Source organism: Myxocyprinus asiaticus, chromosome 16 (genome assembly GCF_019703515.2).
Source record: "Myxocyprinus asiaticus isolate MX2 ecotype Aquarium Trade chromosome 16, UBuf_Myxa_2, whole genome shotgun sequence".
Classification (NCBI taxonomy): domain Eukaryota; kingdom Metazoa; phylum Chordata; class Actinopteri; order Cypriniformes; family Catostomidae; genus Myxocyprinus; species Myxocyprinus asiaticus.
In genome coordinates, this window is record NC_059359.1 from 36,717,202 (window position 1) to 36,737,369 (window position 20,168).

At 39.8% G+C, this 20,168-nt stretch overlaps 1 protein-coding gene across 1 annotated transcript in view; it reads right to left on the reverse strand.

Annotated features, from left to right (window-relative positions):
- LOC127453613 (adenylate cyclase type 2-like) overlaps positions 1-20,168 on the reverse strand; it is a 221,925-nt gene that overhangs the window by 7,423 nt on the left and 194,334 nt on the right. The window contains exons 16-22 of the mRNA XM_051720118.1: positions 19,954-20,091; positions 16,818-16,937; positions 13,530-13,714; positions 8,250-8,334; positions 4,651-4,809; positions 3,276-3,422; positions 2,882-2,989 (exon numbers count right to left, since the gene is read on the reverse strand). Of these exons, the coding sequence (XP_051576078.1) occupies positions 2,882-2,989; positions 3,276-3,422; positions 4,651-4,809; positions 8,250-8,334; positions 13,530-13,714; positions 16,818-16,937; positions 19,954-20,091 (942 nt within the window). The remainder of the gene's footprint in view (positions 1-2,881; positions 2,990-3,275; positions 3,423-4,650; positions 4,810-8,249; positions 8,335-13,529; positions 13,715-16,817; positions 16,938-19,953; positions 20,092-20,168) is intronic.

The following is a 20,168-nucleotide window of genomic DNA, read 5'->3' on the forward strand; positions in this document are numbered from 1 at the left end:
GATGGTAGTGCCCAGGAACCTGAATGACTCCACTGCTGCCACAGTGCTGTTTAGAATGGTGAGGGGGGTCAGTGTTGGGGTGCTCCTCCGAAAGTCCACAATCATCTCCACCGTTTTGAGTGGACCCTGGACAGTGGTGTCATCTGCAAACTTCAGGAGCTTGATAGAGGGCTCCTTGGCGATGCAGTCATTGGTGTAGAGGGAGAAGAGTAGTGGGGAGAGCACACATCCCTGGGGGGCACCAGTGCTGATTGTACAGGTGCTGGAAGTGAGTTTCCCCTGTCTCACAAGCTGCTGCCTGTCCGTCAGAAAGCTGGTAATCCACTGACAGATAGACAAGGGAACAGAGAGTTGGTGTAATTTATTCTGGAGTATAGCTGGGATGATGCCGTTGAAAGCCGAACTGAAGTCCACAAAAAGGATCCTTGCATATGTCCCTGGTCTGTCCAGATGTTGCAGGATATGATGCAATCCCATGTTGACTGCATCATCCACAGACCTGTTTGCTCGATAAGCAAATTGAAGGGGATCTAGAAAGGGTCCAGTGATGTTCTTCAGGTGGGCCAACACCAGTCTCTTAAATGATTTCATGACCACAGACGTCAGGGCGACAGGTCTGTAGTCATTAAGTCCTGTGATTTTTGGTTTCTTTGGGATGGGGATGATAGTGGAACGTTTGAAGCAGCATGGGACTTCACACTGCTCCAGTGATCTATTGAAGATCTCTGTGAAGATGGGGGCCAGCTGGTTAGCACAGGATCTAAGACATGCAGGTGAAATGCCATCTGGGCCCTGTGCTTTCCTTTTCCTTTGCTGTCGAAAGACATGGCTCACATCATCTTCACAGATCTTAAGTGCAGGTTGAGTAGCAGTAGGAGGGGGGAGGAGGGGGGTTGCAGGAGGTGTTGGTGTTTGTGTGAAGTGAAGGTCAGAGTGGGTGTGGGGTGTGAGATTGGGCCTTTCAAATCTACAGTAGTACACATTCAGGTCATCAGCCAGTTGTTGGTCCACCACAGGGTTGGGGGTAGGAGTCCTGTAATTCGTAAGTTGTTTCATGCCACTCCACACTGATGCAGGGTTGTTAGCTGAAAACTTGTTTTTCAGCTTCTCAGAGTATCTTCTTTTAGCCACTCCGATTCCCTTATTCAGTGTGTTCCTGGCCTGATTGTACAAGACTTTATCCCCAACTCTGTAAGCATCCTCTTTGGCATGACGAAGCTGTAAACCATGGTTTGTTGTTGTTAAATAAGTCCTAGTAGGAATGCACATATCCTCACAGAAACTGATATATGATGTAACAGTATCTTTGAGCTCGTCCAGATTGGTGTCTGCAACCTCAAAAACACTCCAATCAGTCCAGTCAAAGCAGGCTTGTAGTTCCAGCTCTGCTACTTTGGTCCATCCCTTTACAGTCCTTAATACAGGCTTAGCAGATTTTAATTTCTGTCTGTAGGTTGGAAGATGAACCAGACAGTGATCAGATAGTCCCAAAGCTGCTCTAGGGACAGAGCGATATGCATCCTTTATTGTTGTGTAACAATGATCCAGTATATTTCTGTCTCTGGTTGGGCATGTAATGTGCTGTTTGTATTTGGGCAGTTCACGTGTGAGATTTGCTTTGTTAAAATCTCCAAGAATAATAATAACTGAGTCCGGGTATTGTTGTTCTGTGTCTGTGATTTGATCAGCCAGCTGCTGCAGCGCTGTGTTCAAACACGCATTTGGTGCGATATACACACTCACCAGAATAAACGAGGAAAACTCTCAGGGCGAGTAGAAAGGCTTACAGTTAATAAAGAGCACTTCCAAATTAGGACAGCACATCCTCTTTAACGTTGTTACATCTGTACACCAACTTTCACTGATGTAAAAGCATGTTCCACCACCTCTCATTTTCCCCGTAAACTCCGTGATGCAATCTGCTCTGAACAGCTGAAAGACCGGCAGATGTAACACGCTGTCTGGAATGGCTTCACTCAGCCAGGTTTCTGTGAAAAGTCCTTGTTTGTGCAGGTGAGATGATGTAATTCATCCGTTTTGTTAGGAGAGAGCGGAGATTTGCTAGATGAATACTCGGTAGCGTTGTTCGAAAGCTGCGCCGTCGGAGCCTGACCAGCGCTCCTGCTCGTCTTCCACGCCTGCGTCTCCTAGCGCATTGAAACAACACAGCCATGCCTCCGACTAAAATGTCAAACAAAACGTCCGAATATTCAAAATCCGGGAAAAGATTGACTGGTGTATGCTGTCGAATGTTCAGCAGTTCGTCTCTGGTAAAACTGACTGAAAAAAGATTACTAAACACAGGACAAACAAACAAAAACAACAAAACAATAGAAGCGCTCCACACCGAGGCAGCCATCCGCATATGTAGCATGATAGAATGTTAAATAGAATGATAGAACGATAGCTAGCATGATAGAATGATAGAACAATAGCTAGCACAATAGTTAGCATGAAAGAAAAATATGTAGCACAATAGAATGTTAGATAGAATAAAAGAATGATAGAATGATAGATAGCATGATAGACAAATATGAAGCACAACAGAATGTTAAATAGAATGACAGAATGATAGCTAGCATGGTAGAATGTTAGATAGAATGAAAGAATGATAGAACAATAACTAGCATGAAAGTTAGCATGATAGGAAAATATGTAGCATGACAGAATGTTAAATAGAATGATAGAACGATAGCTAGCACAATAGAATGTTAGAATGATAGAATGATAGCTAGCACAATAGTTACCACAATAGAAAAATATATAGCACGATAGAATGTTAAATAGAATGAAAGAATGATAGAATGATAGCTAGCATGATAGAACAATAGACAGCAGGAAAAATACTGTATAGTTAGCATCATATACTGTAAATACATACCTGTATATACTCTGGGCCCGGAGTTGCATTTAGCCCAGTGGCTGCCATATATGTGCTTCCAATAGTCTTTATCTTTTCCACTCCACTGAACTTTGGCTTAGAAAGCAACTATATAGGGAAGAGTAGATAATTCCATAACCATACCAAAGTACACATAACAAAAAACATTAAATTGCTTTGTGAAGAAGGGCTGCATTACTGCAATGACAAAGCTTTTTGATATAATGGAAGTCTTGTGGACAAAACATGTACTTTAGCATGTTTATACATGAGTAATGTCACAGCTAAGAGAGCAGAATTTGAACACTAAGTTAAAAGTTTGTTGAATAATTTAAAATTTGAGATTTATAAAATAAACAATTTCTACGAAATACTTGAAGAAACAACACATTACCTCATCAAAGTCTGCAATGATTTCGTTGAGTAGTCTGAGGCACTCAAGTCCCTCTTTGTTTACGTCTGATTCTGTGTAGAACTCTTTGAAGTCCGGGATAGAAGCAAACATCACACACACCAGGTCATATGACTGGTGATACAGATCCTGTCATTCACAGAGGAAAAGGAGGCATAAATATCTGATGACTGACTTTCAAAAATAACAAAAAGAAGCCATTATATAAACAGTGTACCTTCAATGGATTTACCTCTAAAGCAGGGATGCTCAAACCTGTTCCTGGAGATATATCTGACTGCAAAGTTTGGTTCCAACCCTACCCTAACACATCACCTTACTATTATAAAGTGAACCTTAAAACCTTGATTAGCTGGTTCAGGTGTTGGTGATAATTGGTGATAAACTCTGCAGAAAGGCAGATCTCCAGGGGTGTTTCTCAATTCTAAGAATGTAAAGAACGGACTTGCATTCTTGAGCAGACCGATCTTGTCAAGCCACCTTGACCACTCGGAAGGACAAGAGGACGTAGAACGCATCTATTGCAAGCTTTGAGATGTGCTGCAATCTTTCTGTTGTGCAGTTAACCGTCACAGCTCATTTGAGGCTGTGAGAGAACTACTGGCATTATCACACCAGTGACAGCATTATTATCATCACACCAGTGAGGTTTTGCAGGACTAGTAAATGTCCTTCGTCTGCCACTGTAATACTGGGTTCTTGCTCACAAGTCACCATCTGATGCAGCCTCGATATTCGGCCTGATCAAGAACACATCCGGGTCATGCATTCTCAGTATACTTGTGTTCTTGTGTATTGGAATTGAACTTTGGCAGTGGATGATGACGTCGAATGAGTCCACGAGAACATAAGAACACAAAAGAACGCACATTGAGAAACAGACCAGGATCAGGATTGTGTACCTCAGGTTTTCATTTAATCACATAACATACTGTACTTCTAAGAATAAATGTTTGCGCTGGTTAAGTACTAGAGTTAAGTACTACTTTTAAGTATAAGGTAAGCCAGTATGCCAGTATTGGGAATCAGTCCACTTGTGTAGTGCAAGGGATTGTGAGCACACTAACATTGTAACATTCGCAAGGTAACACCATGTTTTTTGGACAAGGTACTAAAAAGTGCCATTTTTTTGGACTTTGAAATACAATGTAAATACCAGTGTACATGAATATGGTAATGATTCAGTACAATGGTATAATTAAAGTACAGTGCTATTATCATCTATACCATCAGTGTACACTACAATGTATCACCTAACTAACTTCCTAACATCCTACAACCTTACCTTGCATACTTCACAGGGCAGACAGTAAGTAAATGACATGCTGTATGATTCAGCTTAGATCTACATGCTCACCTCGTTCTTCCAGTTCCTGGCCAGGAAGTGCTCTGCAACATGGGCTGGCAGAACATTTTCCAGCAGAACGCGATTGAGATTCTCCATGGTCTCAATCTCCTCGCACTCCTTCTTAAACTTGTTTTTCCACAGGAAATCCAACCTACAGTAATATTCATTCTGTTACAAGAGGACACAGAATTAAAGAGACTGGAGGTCACTGCACTTTATTCAGTGACAAACACCACACAGAGAATATCCAAATAATGAGAGGAAAATTATATTCTCACGGGAATAGTTCACCCAAAAACGAAAATTCTGTCATATTTATTCACCCTCAAGTTGTTTAAAATATGTAAGACTTTGGGGTTTGGGGATTGTACTTGCTTGTTTTGATTATTGAGAAGAGTTACCCCGCCCCCTACCCCCACACCCCGCACCCAGGAAATCTACGCCCCTGGTTGTCACCCTTTTGTGTTCCACTGAAGAAAGAAAGCCATACAGGGTTGGAACAACATTAAGATGAGTAAATGATAACAGAATGTATTTTTTAGAATTATTCCTTTAACACCTTATAATCAGCACATTTCTCTGTACGTTACCATTTACATTTATGCATTTGGGAGATGCTTTCATATTTTATCCTTCATATTTTATGCTTTCATATATTATGAGACAGTGTAATTCTGGGGACATTAAATTTGTGGCTAAAAAAGGATAAATAACTGTCTAATGAATCAATGTAAACCTCATACACCAATATAAACCACATTACAGGTCTATTTATTTGTCTGCGTTCAAAGAATCACAGCTCAGCACCAAGGGCTCTTGAAATTTATTGCAAGTACGTATAGAAAACTACACCCTTATTCCTTTAATAAACAGAGATGTGTCTGTGGTCGCTCTACAATACTGTGAACATGAGGGACTAATGAAGATATGAATTAAATCAACACGTCTGTCTGAAATGATGTGACTAAGGGAGGCTGGACAGACACCCCGAGGACAGCAGAGAGTGACCCTGAATATCAATCTTTTCATCTGCCCTATCTGCTATTGCACTGCTACTTTTACCAAAAAATGTGTGTTCATGTTATACACAATAGCATGAACACACATTTTTTTGTAAAAGTAGCAGTGCAATAGCATATACGGCGATGAGAAGATTGATATTGACATTAGCAAGTACTGAGTAATATAATGAAGAACAGGTGCTTCATGTTCATCATGTACTCGGATAGTTGATGCATACTATGTCCTTTTTTTATCAACATCACTATTTTACATTAAAAATAATTACGTATAAGGGAAAGTGTGATTTGCAGGTTCTGAAAGTCTGTTTTATAATCACTTCAAACTAATCAAAAAATACAAGGTCATTTAAGATGCATTCATCATACTGAAAGAATTATTTAAATGCTGTTTACAACGGTTTACAGAAGTAAAGCAAGACATCAGAACGTCAACTTCCGATTTCTTTCTTCTCAAATTATAACATGATTCCTATATTTCATGTCCATTTATTTATTTGTTTGGTTAGTAGACGTGTATTTAGACATGCAACTATACATATTAAAATTGTGTTATTATGGGAGGATAAAGAAATGGCTGAACAGCTGATTTGCACCTCCAGTTTGCGAGTTCTGTGTTTATTTTGTGAAAATAACCATCTGACTGCTCATTATGTAGCTTTTAAAAAGACTACTTGCCAAATAAATAAATAAGTAAATGGACATGAAACACTGAAATGAGTTGAAATTGTTTTATTTGCCTACTTGTGGAGATTGCAGAATAATCCAAGAAATAGGAAAGATGACTCGCAATACCCGGATGATCGGTCTGATATGTCTTAATCCCCAGATGTGCAGTTGTTTCTCAGAAATATCAGATCAATACATGGCACCATTGACCAATCGGAATCAAATATTCCAAAGACCTGTGTAATAATTTGCAGTATCAACCGGCTGACTGTACATTATCTCTTACATAATGACAGCTAAATACTGCTGTAATTGACCATTCTCCCAGGCAACTGATTTCCTCCATAGCTGTGCTAGTTACATCTTTCTAGTTCCACATAATAAAATAAGGCAGAGGCTATATGTACCCCTAATTAAATACTAAAATACAGTAAAGGGGCATCACTGCAGTGTATTTATTGTGTTTATTTAGAGTCCCACAGAGACCCTACACCAACCCTTACCCTTAAACCCAAACCTAACCTTCCCTTATAAAAATTAACCATGGTTTTTACTACAGTAAACATAGTATCACCATGTTATTTTGTAGTAAAATCATAGTAAACACAAAATTAAATGTGGTTACTATATTAACACCATATTACTGTAGTAACACCGGCTAATTGCATTAAAACTATGGCTTCCACCAAAAAACACGGATACTACAATATTACTATAGTAAAACCATGGTTAATTTTACCCCAATCAAACCTGTGTCTCAACTTCCCGACCTTCACCTTGACCAAATCACTGTAAGGAAATCAACCATTTTTATTTAATATTATAAGTAGTATTAAAGGAAATATCAAGAATGGAGACAGGAAACAGGATTGGAAAAAAGTGGAACAAAAGGCAAAATCGAATGCGGGTCGTCCACACAAAGAAAAGCAAATCCACACTGTTGTTACCCCCACACCACTGCAGCAACACTAGATTGCTGTTTGTCTTTCATTTCTGTGTTTCCAGCAAACTATTGAAGTGCAAACAGCCGCACTTTGTGGCAGGTGCAATTTACACCAAGTGCAAATAGTCACTCCTATAAAATAATTTCAACTCAAATCAGTAATTCAGTTCCATTTATTTATTGATTTAGTTATTAGCCTTGTAATAAATGGTATCATTTACAATCATCCAGTCATAATTGTAACATTTAAATGCTGCTTGATTTTAATGTTTCGTTTTCAAATTCAGATTTACACTCCCATTGTGGGGAGAGACATCTGGGGTGAGGGGTGGGCTGTTACTGGGGAAAAACACTTCCTATAGATCTGTGAATGTGGGCTAGCCCAACTGTCCTGCACCTCTGAGTGCTGTTGCTCAAAACAGCAAAGATGGATGATGTTGCTATGTATAGAAACATACACAGTGGTGCATTTCACACTTTGTCTTTGCAGACATTTAGACAACATATTCACAACAGATTGTGCAAATATTTGATGTCAGTATTTATGTATAATCTGAAAACAAACGTTGAGAAAAAGCATTATATATAATGCATATACATATATAATTTATATTAACAATATGCTGTATATTCTATAAAAAGAGCATGTGATAATTTATATTCTGTCAAAAAACGTGTACATTGTAATGATGAAATTTTGATGTTGATGTTATTTGTATGAATTGCAATTCATTAAATTCCTCTTTAATTCAAATTCCAATTCAACATCATGTGGTGCGTGGTCAATTAAATTCAAATTCAAACCCACAAATCCAAAGAGAGCTTATTACTAAATTAAATTTTGCTGAAATTGAAAAAAAAAAAAAAAAATGCCAAGAAATATGCATACAATATGTACATAATATTCAAATTCCAATGTCACTTTTGTTATCTATGAATGAGATAACTTAAATTTGGCTTTTGAAAAGAAGACTCACCTGTCTAGCTAGAACAAGCAAGGTGACAAAGAATATGAAGAGAGACACAGAGCCCATCGTTTTCAAGTCTTTCAGAACTCCTGGCCTTTTTTACGAGAGAGAGAAAGAGAGAGAGAGAGAGAGAGAGAGAGAGAGAGAGAGAGAGAGAGAGAGAGAGAGACAGAAAGATAAGGCTTGTCAGCATCGCTGTTTTTTATGACAAATCATGTCTTCTGTAGCTCAGGAAGGGCCTGCAGACCATGACCACCCCAGATGTCAATTAACAGGAAGTGTCTATGCTGGTTTACTGTACTTTATTCTCAACATCCATCTGTGATTTCAAGACGAAAATTGGTAATCCTGGACTTGGACAAAACCAAAAGAGAAGCATAAGGAGATTTTGGAAAGGACTGCTGCCAAACATAGCTGATCCAAATTATTCCTTTCACTCTGTATGGGCCTGCTTTAATTTAAAATTACTTCTTGGGAAGAGAGAAAGAGAATGAACAGCAAAGGAAACAGGAGTTGATGTCTGTGAAAGTCACTTCGGATGACCTTAGCTGAGCACAGTTAGCTGTGAGAGTGTTCAGCTTCAAGATCAATAATGCAAAAGCTACAAGTTCAGGGACTAAGACTTTGGAGATGTTTCCTAAAACAAGAAAACAGAGAAAAATACAGCTGTACACATAAACTTTCATGCATGGAGTCTTTCCTTGTTGAATTTAAAGGGATAGTTCACCAAAAAAATAAAAAAAAATAAAAATGAAAACTTGTTTCAAAGTATGACTTCCTCTCTTCTGTAGAAGATTTAAAGTACATTTTTGAAAAATATCCTGGGTGTCTATATCCTTACGATTTCAGCTCGCAAGCTTAATATCATATATTAAAAGTGAATGGGAACTGGGGCTGTTGAGCACCAAAATGACACACTGAAAAAGAGGGAAAACACAGGTTGTCCAATTTAATAAATCATATTATTTGTGATCAACAATGATATGTTTTGGTGTTTTCTTTGCTTTCGATAAATGTGATTCTCTAAATTCTAAACTGTAAATTCTCTGTGCTCTACTAGATTACATTATGTAGGGTGAATGTGAACCAATCAATTATATTCAACAACATAGGCAAGGAGATTTGGGCATGGCATTTGCAGTTCCCAGCATGCTTTGCATGGTACTTGATTCAGAGAGTAAAAATTTAGAAATTTATGTTATTTTATGTATTTTGAGCAAGATGATAAAAGGGGAGACTTAATAGTATTTAATGTTGTAATTTTGGGTTTTAGAACCAATTCTGTTACAAATTGTGGTGAAGAGTGGTGCTTTTTCTTAGGCTGAGGACGAGTAAACAAACAACATGCTGTATAATACTTAGCATTTAGCATGCAAATGTGTGCTATTGCTAGCTAAAAGTTAACTAACTAGCATAACGCCTAGGTTACTGTCGTAACCCCCGTACCCTGATGGAGGGAACAAGACGTTGTGTCGATGTAGTGACACTAGGTTTAACTCTTGGGAGCCCCAAACACCTCTGATGTTTTAAGAAAAGGCCAATGAAAATTGGCGAGTGGAATTTGCATGCCACTCCCCCGAACATACGGGTATAAAAGGAGCTGATGTGCAACCACTCATTCAGGTTTGTGCTGAAGAGCTGAGACAGAGTCCCGGCAATTACAGCGGGTAGTTCAGTGTTGTGGCAGGAGGGACACAATGTCTCGTTCCCTCCATCAAGGAACGGGGGTTACGACATTAACCTAGACATTCCCTATCTGTCACTCACCCAACGTTGTGTCGATGTAGTGACACTAGGGGTCCCTATACGAAATGCCACAACCAGCTGAACTGTGTTACATGGATTGGCGGTGCAGGTGCAGGCAGGCCACTGCGTGCCAAGTAACAAGTGCACCGCCCCATCATAACCTTCCCAACACCCCGTGCACGTCGTAAAGCATAAAAGGGGGTCAGACGTGCCCACAATGGGAACAGGCCGCACCAGCTGGTTCACCCTTTTCTCTTCTTTCATCTCCCGGAAAAAGAACTCGCTTGATTCCAGCTGAGGCCAAACGTATTTGTGTCGGTAGGTGTCCTTGGAAAAAGACACTGCGGAGACCACACCCTGCCTGAAGTGGAGGTAATTGTGTGGAAATATATCACGTGGGCTTACAGATTCTTTATCGGCAGTATCGCATGTGGAGGAAGTCCCCGTGGTATGTGGTAGGGGATGGAGCTCTACAAACATGGTAACCGGTGGCAGAGACACGGGTCTACCGTCAGGGAGACCGTACCATGGAAGATTATGTCATATGGGGTTACCAACAGGGAACCAATGCATATGGAGCACCTATCCCAGTACAGGGGCTGACCTGAACAGGGCATACTGACACAAGTACTGGGCCTGGCGTCGAATTCCTCCACCGAATTTGCTTGCCGCAGGTGCTGGGGGAGGAATCCAGGATTCACAGATCCGGGAACTCACGTGGATGAAAGAGCGCATGTCTTCCCTTCAGAAGGGGAAAGGCGGTTGTGTGCCAGCCGTACACCTGGCCAGCTGCCCGCATCCTTACCTGTTTGTACCTACCAACACACGGGACGAAACTGGCTCAACCCGGAGATTATAAAATCTTGTGATGGTATTGGGTGTTGCCCAGCCCACTGCTCTACAGCTGTCTGTTAGAGAGGTGCTGTTGGCCAAGGCCCAGGAGGAGGCTACGCTCCTGGTAGAGTACGCTCGTAGTCCCAAAGGGGACGGCGCACCCTGGGCCTGGTATGCCAACACGGTGGCATCCACAATCCAGTGGGCAATCCTCTGTTTGGAGACAGCGTTCCCCTTCTGCTGTCCCCCGAAACAGACAAAGAGCTGCTCGGAGTGTCTAAAGCTCTCCGTGCGGTCCAAATAGATATGCAAAGCATGTACTGATGTGGGTGAGCACTAGGTCCCAGTGTGCACACAACAGATCTCGAGAGTGAGCTAGGATCAGCCAGTCATCGAGATAGTTGAGGATTCGGATGCCCACTTCCCTTAGCGGGGCAAGAGCTGCCTCTGCAACCTTCGTGAAGATGTGAGGCGACAGGGACAGACCAAAGGGGAGGACCTTGTACTGGTATGCCCGACCCTCGAAGGCAAACCGAAGGATTCAACCTCCTGGTGCCTCTAACGAACCACAAACCGAACGGTCTGTGACGAGGCAGGATCGAGACATGAAAGTACGTGTCTTTCAGGTCTACCACCACAAACCAATCTCTGTGCCGGACACACGATAGAATGTGCTTCTGCGGAAGCATCCTGAACGGAAGCCAGTACAAGGCCCGATTCAGTGCCCGCAGGTCCAACATCGGTCGCAACCTACCGCCTTTCTTGGGCACGATGAAGTAGGAGCTGTAGAAGCCGCTCTTCATCTCGGCTGGAGGGACCTTCTGCAGAAGGACCGCGACTTCCGCATGTAGAGCAGCGGCTTTCTTGCTACCTACCGAGGTGAAACAGATGCTGCTGAACCTGGGCGGGCGCCTGGCAAACTGAATTGCATAGCCGAGTCTGATTGTCCTGGCCAGCCATCGTGACGGGTTGGAGAGCATTAACCACACCTCCAAACTCTAGGCGAGGGGCACCAAGGGGACAACCGCTGCTGACATACCCGTGGAACGGGTCTCGTGGTGGAGCGGGGCGGAAAGTGCTATGTCGGGGGGCCTCGTGTCCCGATCTCGCTGTATAGGGAGAGACATTAAAGCACTTACCTCGTTCCACATACCCCACATAGGACTGGCCATCAGAGATGACATTCAGAGGTGAATGGATTGGCAGTGGAATACATCAACACTGCTCGGCTCCGAAGAAAAAATCTGAATGAGTGGTTGCACACCAGCAACTTTTATACCCGTTTGTCCTGGGGAGTGGCATGCAAATTCCACTCGCCAATATTCATTGGGGTTTGGGGCTCCCAAGAGTGACCCCTAGTGTCACTACATCGACACAACTTCGAGTGAGTGACAGATAGGGAACATTACAATATAAATCAGTAATGTGACTCGAAGATATTATGTTAAACTGAGGAGATGAATCATGTTAGGCACACACATAAAATAACTTTGTGGCTACTTAATTGGGTCATTTAAAAATAACTTTAATCCATTATGTTGAAATTACGCAAACAAATTATGTTTTCTGAAACAGAATAAATTATCTAAACTAAGAGGAAAATATATGTTGATGTAACGTAATTGATTCATGTGAAACCGATGTACATGATTAAATCATGTAAATTCAAAGCATTTTTTCAGTGCATAAAAGTCAGAGGAATCAATGGAAACTAAAAGAGCAGCATCAGCATTCTTCAAAACATCTCCTTTTGTGTTCATTGGAAGACAGAAAGTCAAACGATGTAAATGATGACAATGTTAATTTTTGAGTCAAAATTTGTGTTAAATTATGTGTTCATTATTGAATGATATCTCAAACAAAGAAATAACATGCAAGAGGTTAATGGGGACTGTTATCAAATGTCTAAACCAACATAGTCTCATGACAACTTGTAATAATTTATGAGCATAGGGGCAGTGGTAGCTCAGTGGTTAAGGCTCTGGGTTACTGATAAGAAGGTCAGGAGTTCAAGCCCCAGCACCACCAACATGCTGCTGTTGGGCCCTTGAGCAAGGCCCTTGACCCTATCTGCTCCAGGGGTGCCATATCATGGTTGACCTTGCACTCTGACCCCAGCTTAGCTGGGATATGTGGGGGGGAAAAAAAAAAGAATTTCACTGTATATGTATAATGTGTGATAAGTAAAAAAAAATTATTAGTTTGGATGAGATGGCAAAATTGTAAGATATAGTACAACTTGGCTCATATGAAAAGGTACAGCTTTTATTCCAACACAGACCAATCAATCAATAAACAGATACAATACAGGCATCACATTTAAGCTAAACTCCTATATAACACTTTATTTTAAGAAAGATAACATCAGTAAAAAAAAAAATCTGTTAATTATTCAATTTTTACTTATGCAATATAAATGTACTGTATGTCAGTAACCTGTAATAGGCTTCCTGATGTTTGCTTTTTTCCATTCAACACAAAAGTTACTTTCCTATAAAAATCATGGTTAGGTTTAGTGTTTGGATAAGCAGTTAGACTTTATGGTTAGGTTTAGGTAAGTTAATAAGTTAAACTTATGAAAAATTGCAATAACATTGTTCGTTTGTTTAATTTATTCTCTAGGGGAGTAAAAGTACATTTTTGAATGAGCCAACTCATATGGTTTCCTACTAAATGAAACATTTATAACACTATATAACAGGTTCTCACCTCTCCAGGATTTCTGTTTTGTAAAGGAATTTGCTGTACTCGTCAAGCAGTGATGCATGTGTTTCAAGTATGATGACGTTGTAGAGCACCACTGCTGTTAGCATGATGAGCATCTTCAGCTCATAGTTGATCCTCAGGAACACTGAGCAGGACATCAGGCCCAGGATGCAACTGTATATAAAATACTAACAGCAGAGAAACACAAGAGTCATAAATATGTTGATTCCATAAATATCTTGATAATATCAAAATACGTAAAGTACATAGTATTTAAGCATATTTTAGTGTACTTGAGTTTCTATTGTGAGTTTTCATTATTACTTTAATCAATTCTGACTTTTGGACAACAAACTCCTAAGTGTCTTCTTTCAAATGAGATGCCTGTAATTTTGCCTGTAATACAAAAAAGTGATGACCGCTGGAGTCGGTGACGCCATGCGAGGACTGGACGTGTGAACGGCGAGCTCTGCACACTTTGCTAGTTTTAACACTTTTAATTACATAAACCGGTGAGATTTGATACACTCTGTTCCATAACTGTTCTAGGAGGCAATATTTCAAAGAATTCAAAATTCTTGGGCTCTGGAGACATTAAAAGACACTTATGTGCTCATGCTGACACCCCCAAACAGGCCCAGAGCCAGGGAGTCGATTTAGTCGGAGAAATGAGGGAATTGCAGAGAGAGATGTTGAACATGTCGGCTGATGAAAGTCGTTGCTGACTTGGAGGATCTAGCTGTGATACGTCGATCGATCACTGCCATTGAGACAAAATTCTCTGAGGTGGTTACAAGAGTGGGGGATATCGAGAAACGGATCGATTATCTGGATTCATCGGAGAGAGAGTTATCTGCTAATCTGCTAGCGACCAAGGTGGATTTGGAGCGTGTCTGGGAGAAGTTGGAGGACATGGAGAACCGTATCCGGCAGAATAATGTCCGTATTGTTGGAATTCCTGAGGCCGAAGAAGGTCAGGATAAGGTGAAATTCCTGGACGGGCTCCTTCCGAGTCTGCTTGACATAACAGGCCATAAGATGGAAATCGAATGAGCTCACAGGGTTCCTTCTTGGCGAGTTGTGGAGAGAGGTAGGCCCCGATCAATTCTGGACAAATTTCTGAGATCATCCAATAAAGATCTTGTGTTACACGAGGCGAGGCGTAAAGGAAGGCTTTCTTGGAAAAACTACAGGATTTCTTGTCCCCAGACTTTGAGAATTCGACAAGAGAGAAGCGTGATCGATTCAAGGAATGCAAGAAACTTTTACATCAACAGAAGTTCGCTTTTGCACTGACATTCCCGGCCAAATTGAGAATAGATGCTAAGGATGGCCATAAAACATTCACATGCCCACAGCAAGTGATGTCCTTCATAAAGTCAGTGGAGTGAGTAAGTTATCTTGTGGTACTCACGTTGCAGCTGAATGGACCGGCTCACTGAACATTCACTTGACTGTTCAAGGAAACAGAGCACCTTTTTGTTTTCTTTTTGTGCTGGTTCCACCTAGCGGCTGAAGTTTGTTTTGTGGAGTAACACTCCTTCAGAACAGTTTTGTGGATGAATCTGCATGCTCTTTGTACTTATGCCTCCTGTTGGTTGGAGTTTGTTTTGTGGAGTATTTCTTGAAAGACATTGGAGTTATTAGGTCATTTGTTGCACTCATGCTGCAGCCGAGTGGGCCGGCTCACTGAACATTCGTTGGACTGTTCGAAGAAACTGAATGCCTTGTTTTCTTTCTTTTGTGCTGGTTCTGCCTAGCGGCTGGACTTTGTTTTGTGGAGTAACACACCTTTGGGACAGTTTTGTGGATGAATCTACATGCTCTTTGTGTTTATTCCACCTATTGGCTGGAGTTTATTTTATAGATTATCTTTTGTTGTGTAATTCTGTCTCACAAAATTTGTATAGAAACACTGGACTTGAGCAATCTGACAGCAAAGTTGTTGCAGGGGTTCTCGTAGGCGTACATGGACTGTTTGAGTTTAGAGGGATGGATGCTAGTTGGCGCTGTTGTGCGTGGGGTTAATGCGCACGTTTTTCTTTTTTCTGTTTGTTTGGTTCTGGGGGAAGTTCGGGGTTTGATTGTTGCACTAATGTTGGAATGTGGTCTTTATAATTTAGTTTTTGACACACAATCTATTTTTTCTTATATGTCAAAATGTCAAATGTTAATATGAGTGGATTGGGGCACCCAATAAAAAGGTTATTTCTCTTCTTAAGCATAAGAATTATGATATAGTGTTTCTTCAAGAAACGCATCTTTCCCCGCAGGAAGCTGAACATTTTGGGGTGGACATGTTTTCTTTAGTGCTGGCTCAAGTAAGAGCAGGGGAGTCATTACACTGATAAGTAAACATCTATAATTCAAATGTCTCAGACAAATTAAAGATAAATTAGGAAGAGTCATTATTGTTTTAGCTGGAATTCAGGAGAAACAGAGAAACATGAAGGCATATGTAGGAAGTGCCATCAGGCTGGAACCGGTGTTGCTCGACAAGCAATCAGTGGAACGATCGGCACCACCCTGAGAACAATGAACGTTCCCATGGAAACACCGATCATGCCAGTCGAACGCGCCTGCGAAACACGAGGGAGAGAAAATGACACAACTTAAAACAAACCTGCAGGCTTACCAGAACCGTGACACTACTAGACTGTGATAACTTTTGCCTAAGGCTTGTTCTTCAGGCTAAATTGCATTTGCCCAAAGCTAAATGTCTGGAAGAATTTGACTTCTGTCTCTGCAAGATTAAGATGCAAGTCTTCTTCAAAGCTTAGAAATGAATTCCTCTTGGCAAATTTTAAGCCCCTAAAAGACTTCCTATTTTTAATCAAGTAAACTGCACTTAAATATTACACTGATTTGCATATAAGTAACAGTGGAAACAGTGGTAAATGTTCTAAACTGGTCAACATAATTTTCTTTTTAAAGAATAACAAAGTTAAGAAAAGAGGCATAATGTTCTGTATCAGAAAAGATTTTAACATGGTGAAACTAAATTCCTAAATGAAAAACTGTTACTGTATTAAAGATGTGACCATAATACTATAATAACATCAACCATGCTAATCAAGAGATTAAGTATGAAAGATGACCTTGACATGAAATGGGGAAAATATCAATAGAGAATATCTAAATATTTAGCAAAAAGAGTTAAAAAGAGAAAAACTTCAAATGTCCCCAGGTGTTATTATGAGCTAAAAAGATGAAAATGTGACTTTTACCCATGACTAGATGTTTGATTTGATAAAAAATGACAATGAGGACATGTAAAACTAATGAACTCACAGGAAGGTAGTAGGTGTTTTTGTCCAGGTAAGATATGGATTGTCCATCAGGGAGAAGAAGTGTCTCATTTGATTTATTATAAATGGCATCTGTGGATGTTAGGTTGTCTTCTACAAAGAACTGCAAAAAAAGAATAATAATAATAATAATAATATATATATATATATATATATATATATATATATATATATATATATATATATATAAAATGAAAGCTTTGGTGGTAACACTTTACAATAAGGTTCCATACGTTAACATTAATTAATGCATTAGGTATCATGCACTAGAGTTGGGGTACTTGAGTTTGGACTCGGACTTGAGTCCGAGTCACGAGTCCAGTTTTAATGGACTTGGACTTGTCATGGACTCATATGTATTTTTACTAGTACTTGACTCAGACTCGAGCATTTGGGACTTGGGATTTTTTTCAGAGTCCAACTGAGTCCATGACATTTGTGATGCAATGAAAAAATTTAATGAATGAACACATCTCTGTCTGCATGCAGCTGTATTAGCCCCTGAAGTCGTAGATGTAGCCAGAGTTGTTTCACTGTTTAAGCAGACACACGCATACACACACACATACGCACGTGCACAGGCACACTCATCAGTCAACCAAGCTTGAAAGTTACTACAGAGACTACTGTATAACATCGTCTACCGAGGTGGCTGGCACGACGAAAACATATAGATGGGTATGTATCTAGTGTAATAGAAACTAAACAAGGCAGTTTCACATGACACGGGACCTGACAACTGGTAAGATTGCATGTGGCATTTGTGCAGCCAACATTTGCAGTCAAATCGTGAGATGTAACTTCTTAGCGAGTGCTAATTACTACTGTGTTGACTCATTTGTGCAGTCTGTATTTTCCCAAATCAGTCGGCAGATAGAGAAAAAAGATTCAGAAAGAAATCTCAGTATAGACTTTTATTTCTTTAGATAGGGATAATTTTAAATAAAACTAAATTCAATTGAATTGACAAATAGAAATGAAGTAGAAATAAAAACTAAATTAAAATTTGAAACATAATAACCTTGGTTGTAATGACTAACACAGCTTTCACTTTCTTTAGTCTATGTTTGAGTGGAGGAGAAAAAGCAACAAATAATTTAAATGTCAACAGAACGCAATAAGAATTGTGTTGAAGGACAATTTTGTCTTCATACACCTAAAGCATATGCTTTCATTCTGAAACCACTTTGAAGTCTGTTCAGCAGGATACTAATCATAAAATGTATACTTGAAATGCAACAGAGGTGTTTTTGTTACATTTATATTGACAAACTGTTTTTCTTAGTTGTGAAGTTTAAAATGTTGAGTTTATGGTTACAATTTTAATTCAGGTTCATGAACAGACTCATTTGGACTCGGACTCAACTCGGACTCAGCCCGTTATGGACTCTGTCTTGAGTTCGGCTTGGCCCCTCGGACTCGATTGTTTAAAGACTCGGACTCGAACGCAACACTATAATGCGCGAACAATTAACAATATTTTTTCCACAGCATTTATTAATTTTGATCACTGTAATGTGTAATGCATTAATATGTACAACTTTTAGTCAGTCAGCATATAATGAAAATTCACGCTATCTATTTTCTAAATGCATGTTATTGATCTTATTGTGAACGATTAATCCATGCATATGTTTTATACAAGTGTTTATTTTATTTTTGACCTCCTAATCTTTAATCAATATGTAATAACTCGATCTTCCGGTGAAATGACAGACTTCTCTCTGGTGACATATGCAGGACTTCTCCAATCATTTAGTCAGCTTAAACCCCACCCCTTTCTTATAAATATCACAACCTTGTGTAGAGTTGAACAAAGCGTCAATCGCATGTTGGTGAAGATGGCAAGGTGTAATTTCGTCTATTTTCCTTCAAGACCATCATTCCTTAACCCAAACTTCCTTGGTTATGGGTCAGCTGGCTTGAATTTACATTTCAAATGAGGGGGAATAACGGCGAATTCAAGGTTGTGTTCGAGACATTTCAAGCCTGAATTACTGAGGTGAACAATAATGAATACAACGATTCGGAAGCCTCTGGATTTTATTTATATTTTTGAATGCAGTTATCTTGGGATGCACAGCACGAGTAAGTGTTTTTCCCCCTTTATATTTAGTGTATTGTGATTCAAAACGTTAAAATGTGGTTATTTTTTACTCACTCGTTTTTTAACGGCTACAGCCTCTTTGTAAACAAAGACCGTGATGTACTTGTGTGTTTGTTTTAATTTTAAAAGTGTATTAATCTATGTTGAAATTAACTGTAACCAATATTAATAAATGCTGTAAAGTTACCCCTTTTGCTTTAAAAATGATTTATTCCTTGTGCTACAAAAATTATGCAATTAATCTTATTTACAGGACAAGAGCTTTCATATATAGATTTTGAAAATGACAAATATTAACAGTGATCTGTGGCTCAACCGATCTATTCTTAAACCTGAAGTGTTATTATTTGGATGTTACAATACTTTCTTCTTTCTAAGACAACTATAAGTAAGCTATCTGTAGGTTGATTTCCCTGTGTTGTTGTAAATGTAAAAACATTGCTCTGTTTGTTTGAGCATCCTGACCAGCCAGAAACAAAAACATTGGCTCAACTAATGGCGTGATGTTAGGGTGGAGCTATTTGTTTGGCCGACCAATAGAAGACAGGGGTTGTTGTTTCAGCTTTGTTGAAAAACAAATTAACATACTGTAATAAATCAACTGTTTAAGAACAACTTATACACAATTTTACTAATTGTCATTCTCTTTTGAAGGATTTAGCCATCATATCATTCATTAGAAAAATCAGATGATTTTCTGCTGCCCACCACAGACAGAAAGATACAATTTTGAAAGTGACAAATTTGCTTCATGTTTGTTTACAAACAGGGACATATGCCATGAGTGGAATGGCCAAATCTGGAGACCAAACAGCTTTGTACAGCCAGGGTGCAGATGGACACACATTCTCTGCCAAGAATCTACACAATAATGCATGTCAGCCCACTGCGATCAATTCCTTTAATGTAAATGTGTGTGATCCAATTAGGAAATGTCTCAGTGTCTGATTTGTATAACCATAAGCACAAAAACATCCATATGAAATTTCCTGGATCATTGCGATTGACATACCATATTGAAGACAGCCATGACCAGGATGAGGGCTGTGGTTGCCATAGTGATGGTGATGCGTGGCCAGGGATTGTTCGCAATGATTCCCGAGGATCTAAGGATCCAGAGCCAAGATGCGGAGGCTGTCTTATTGCAATGCTACAGAGGGGAGGTGTTTGTTGGTCAACAACACATGGAAATAATGCAGAGAGAATCATTTGAACAAATTCTGTGAA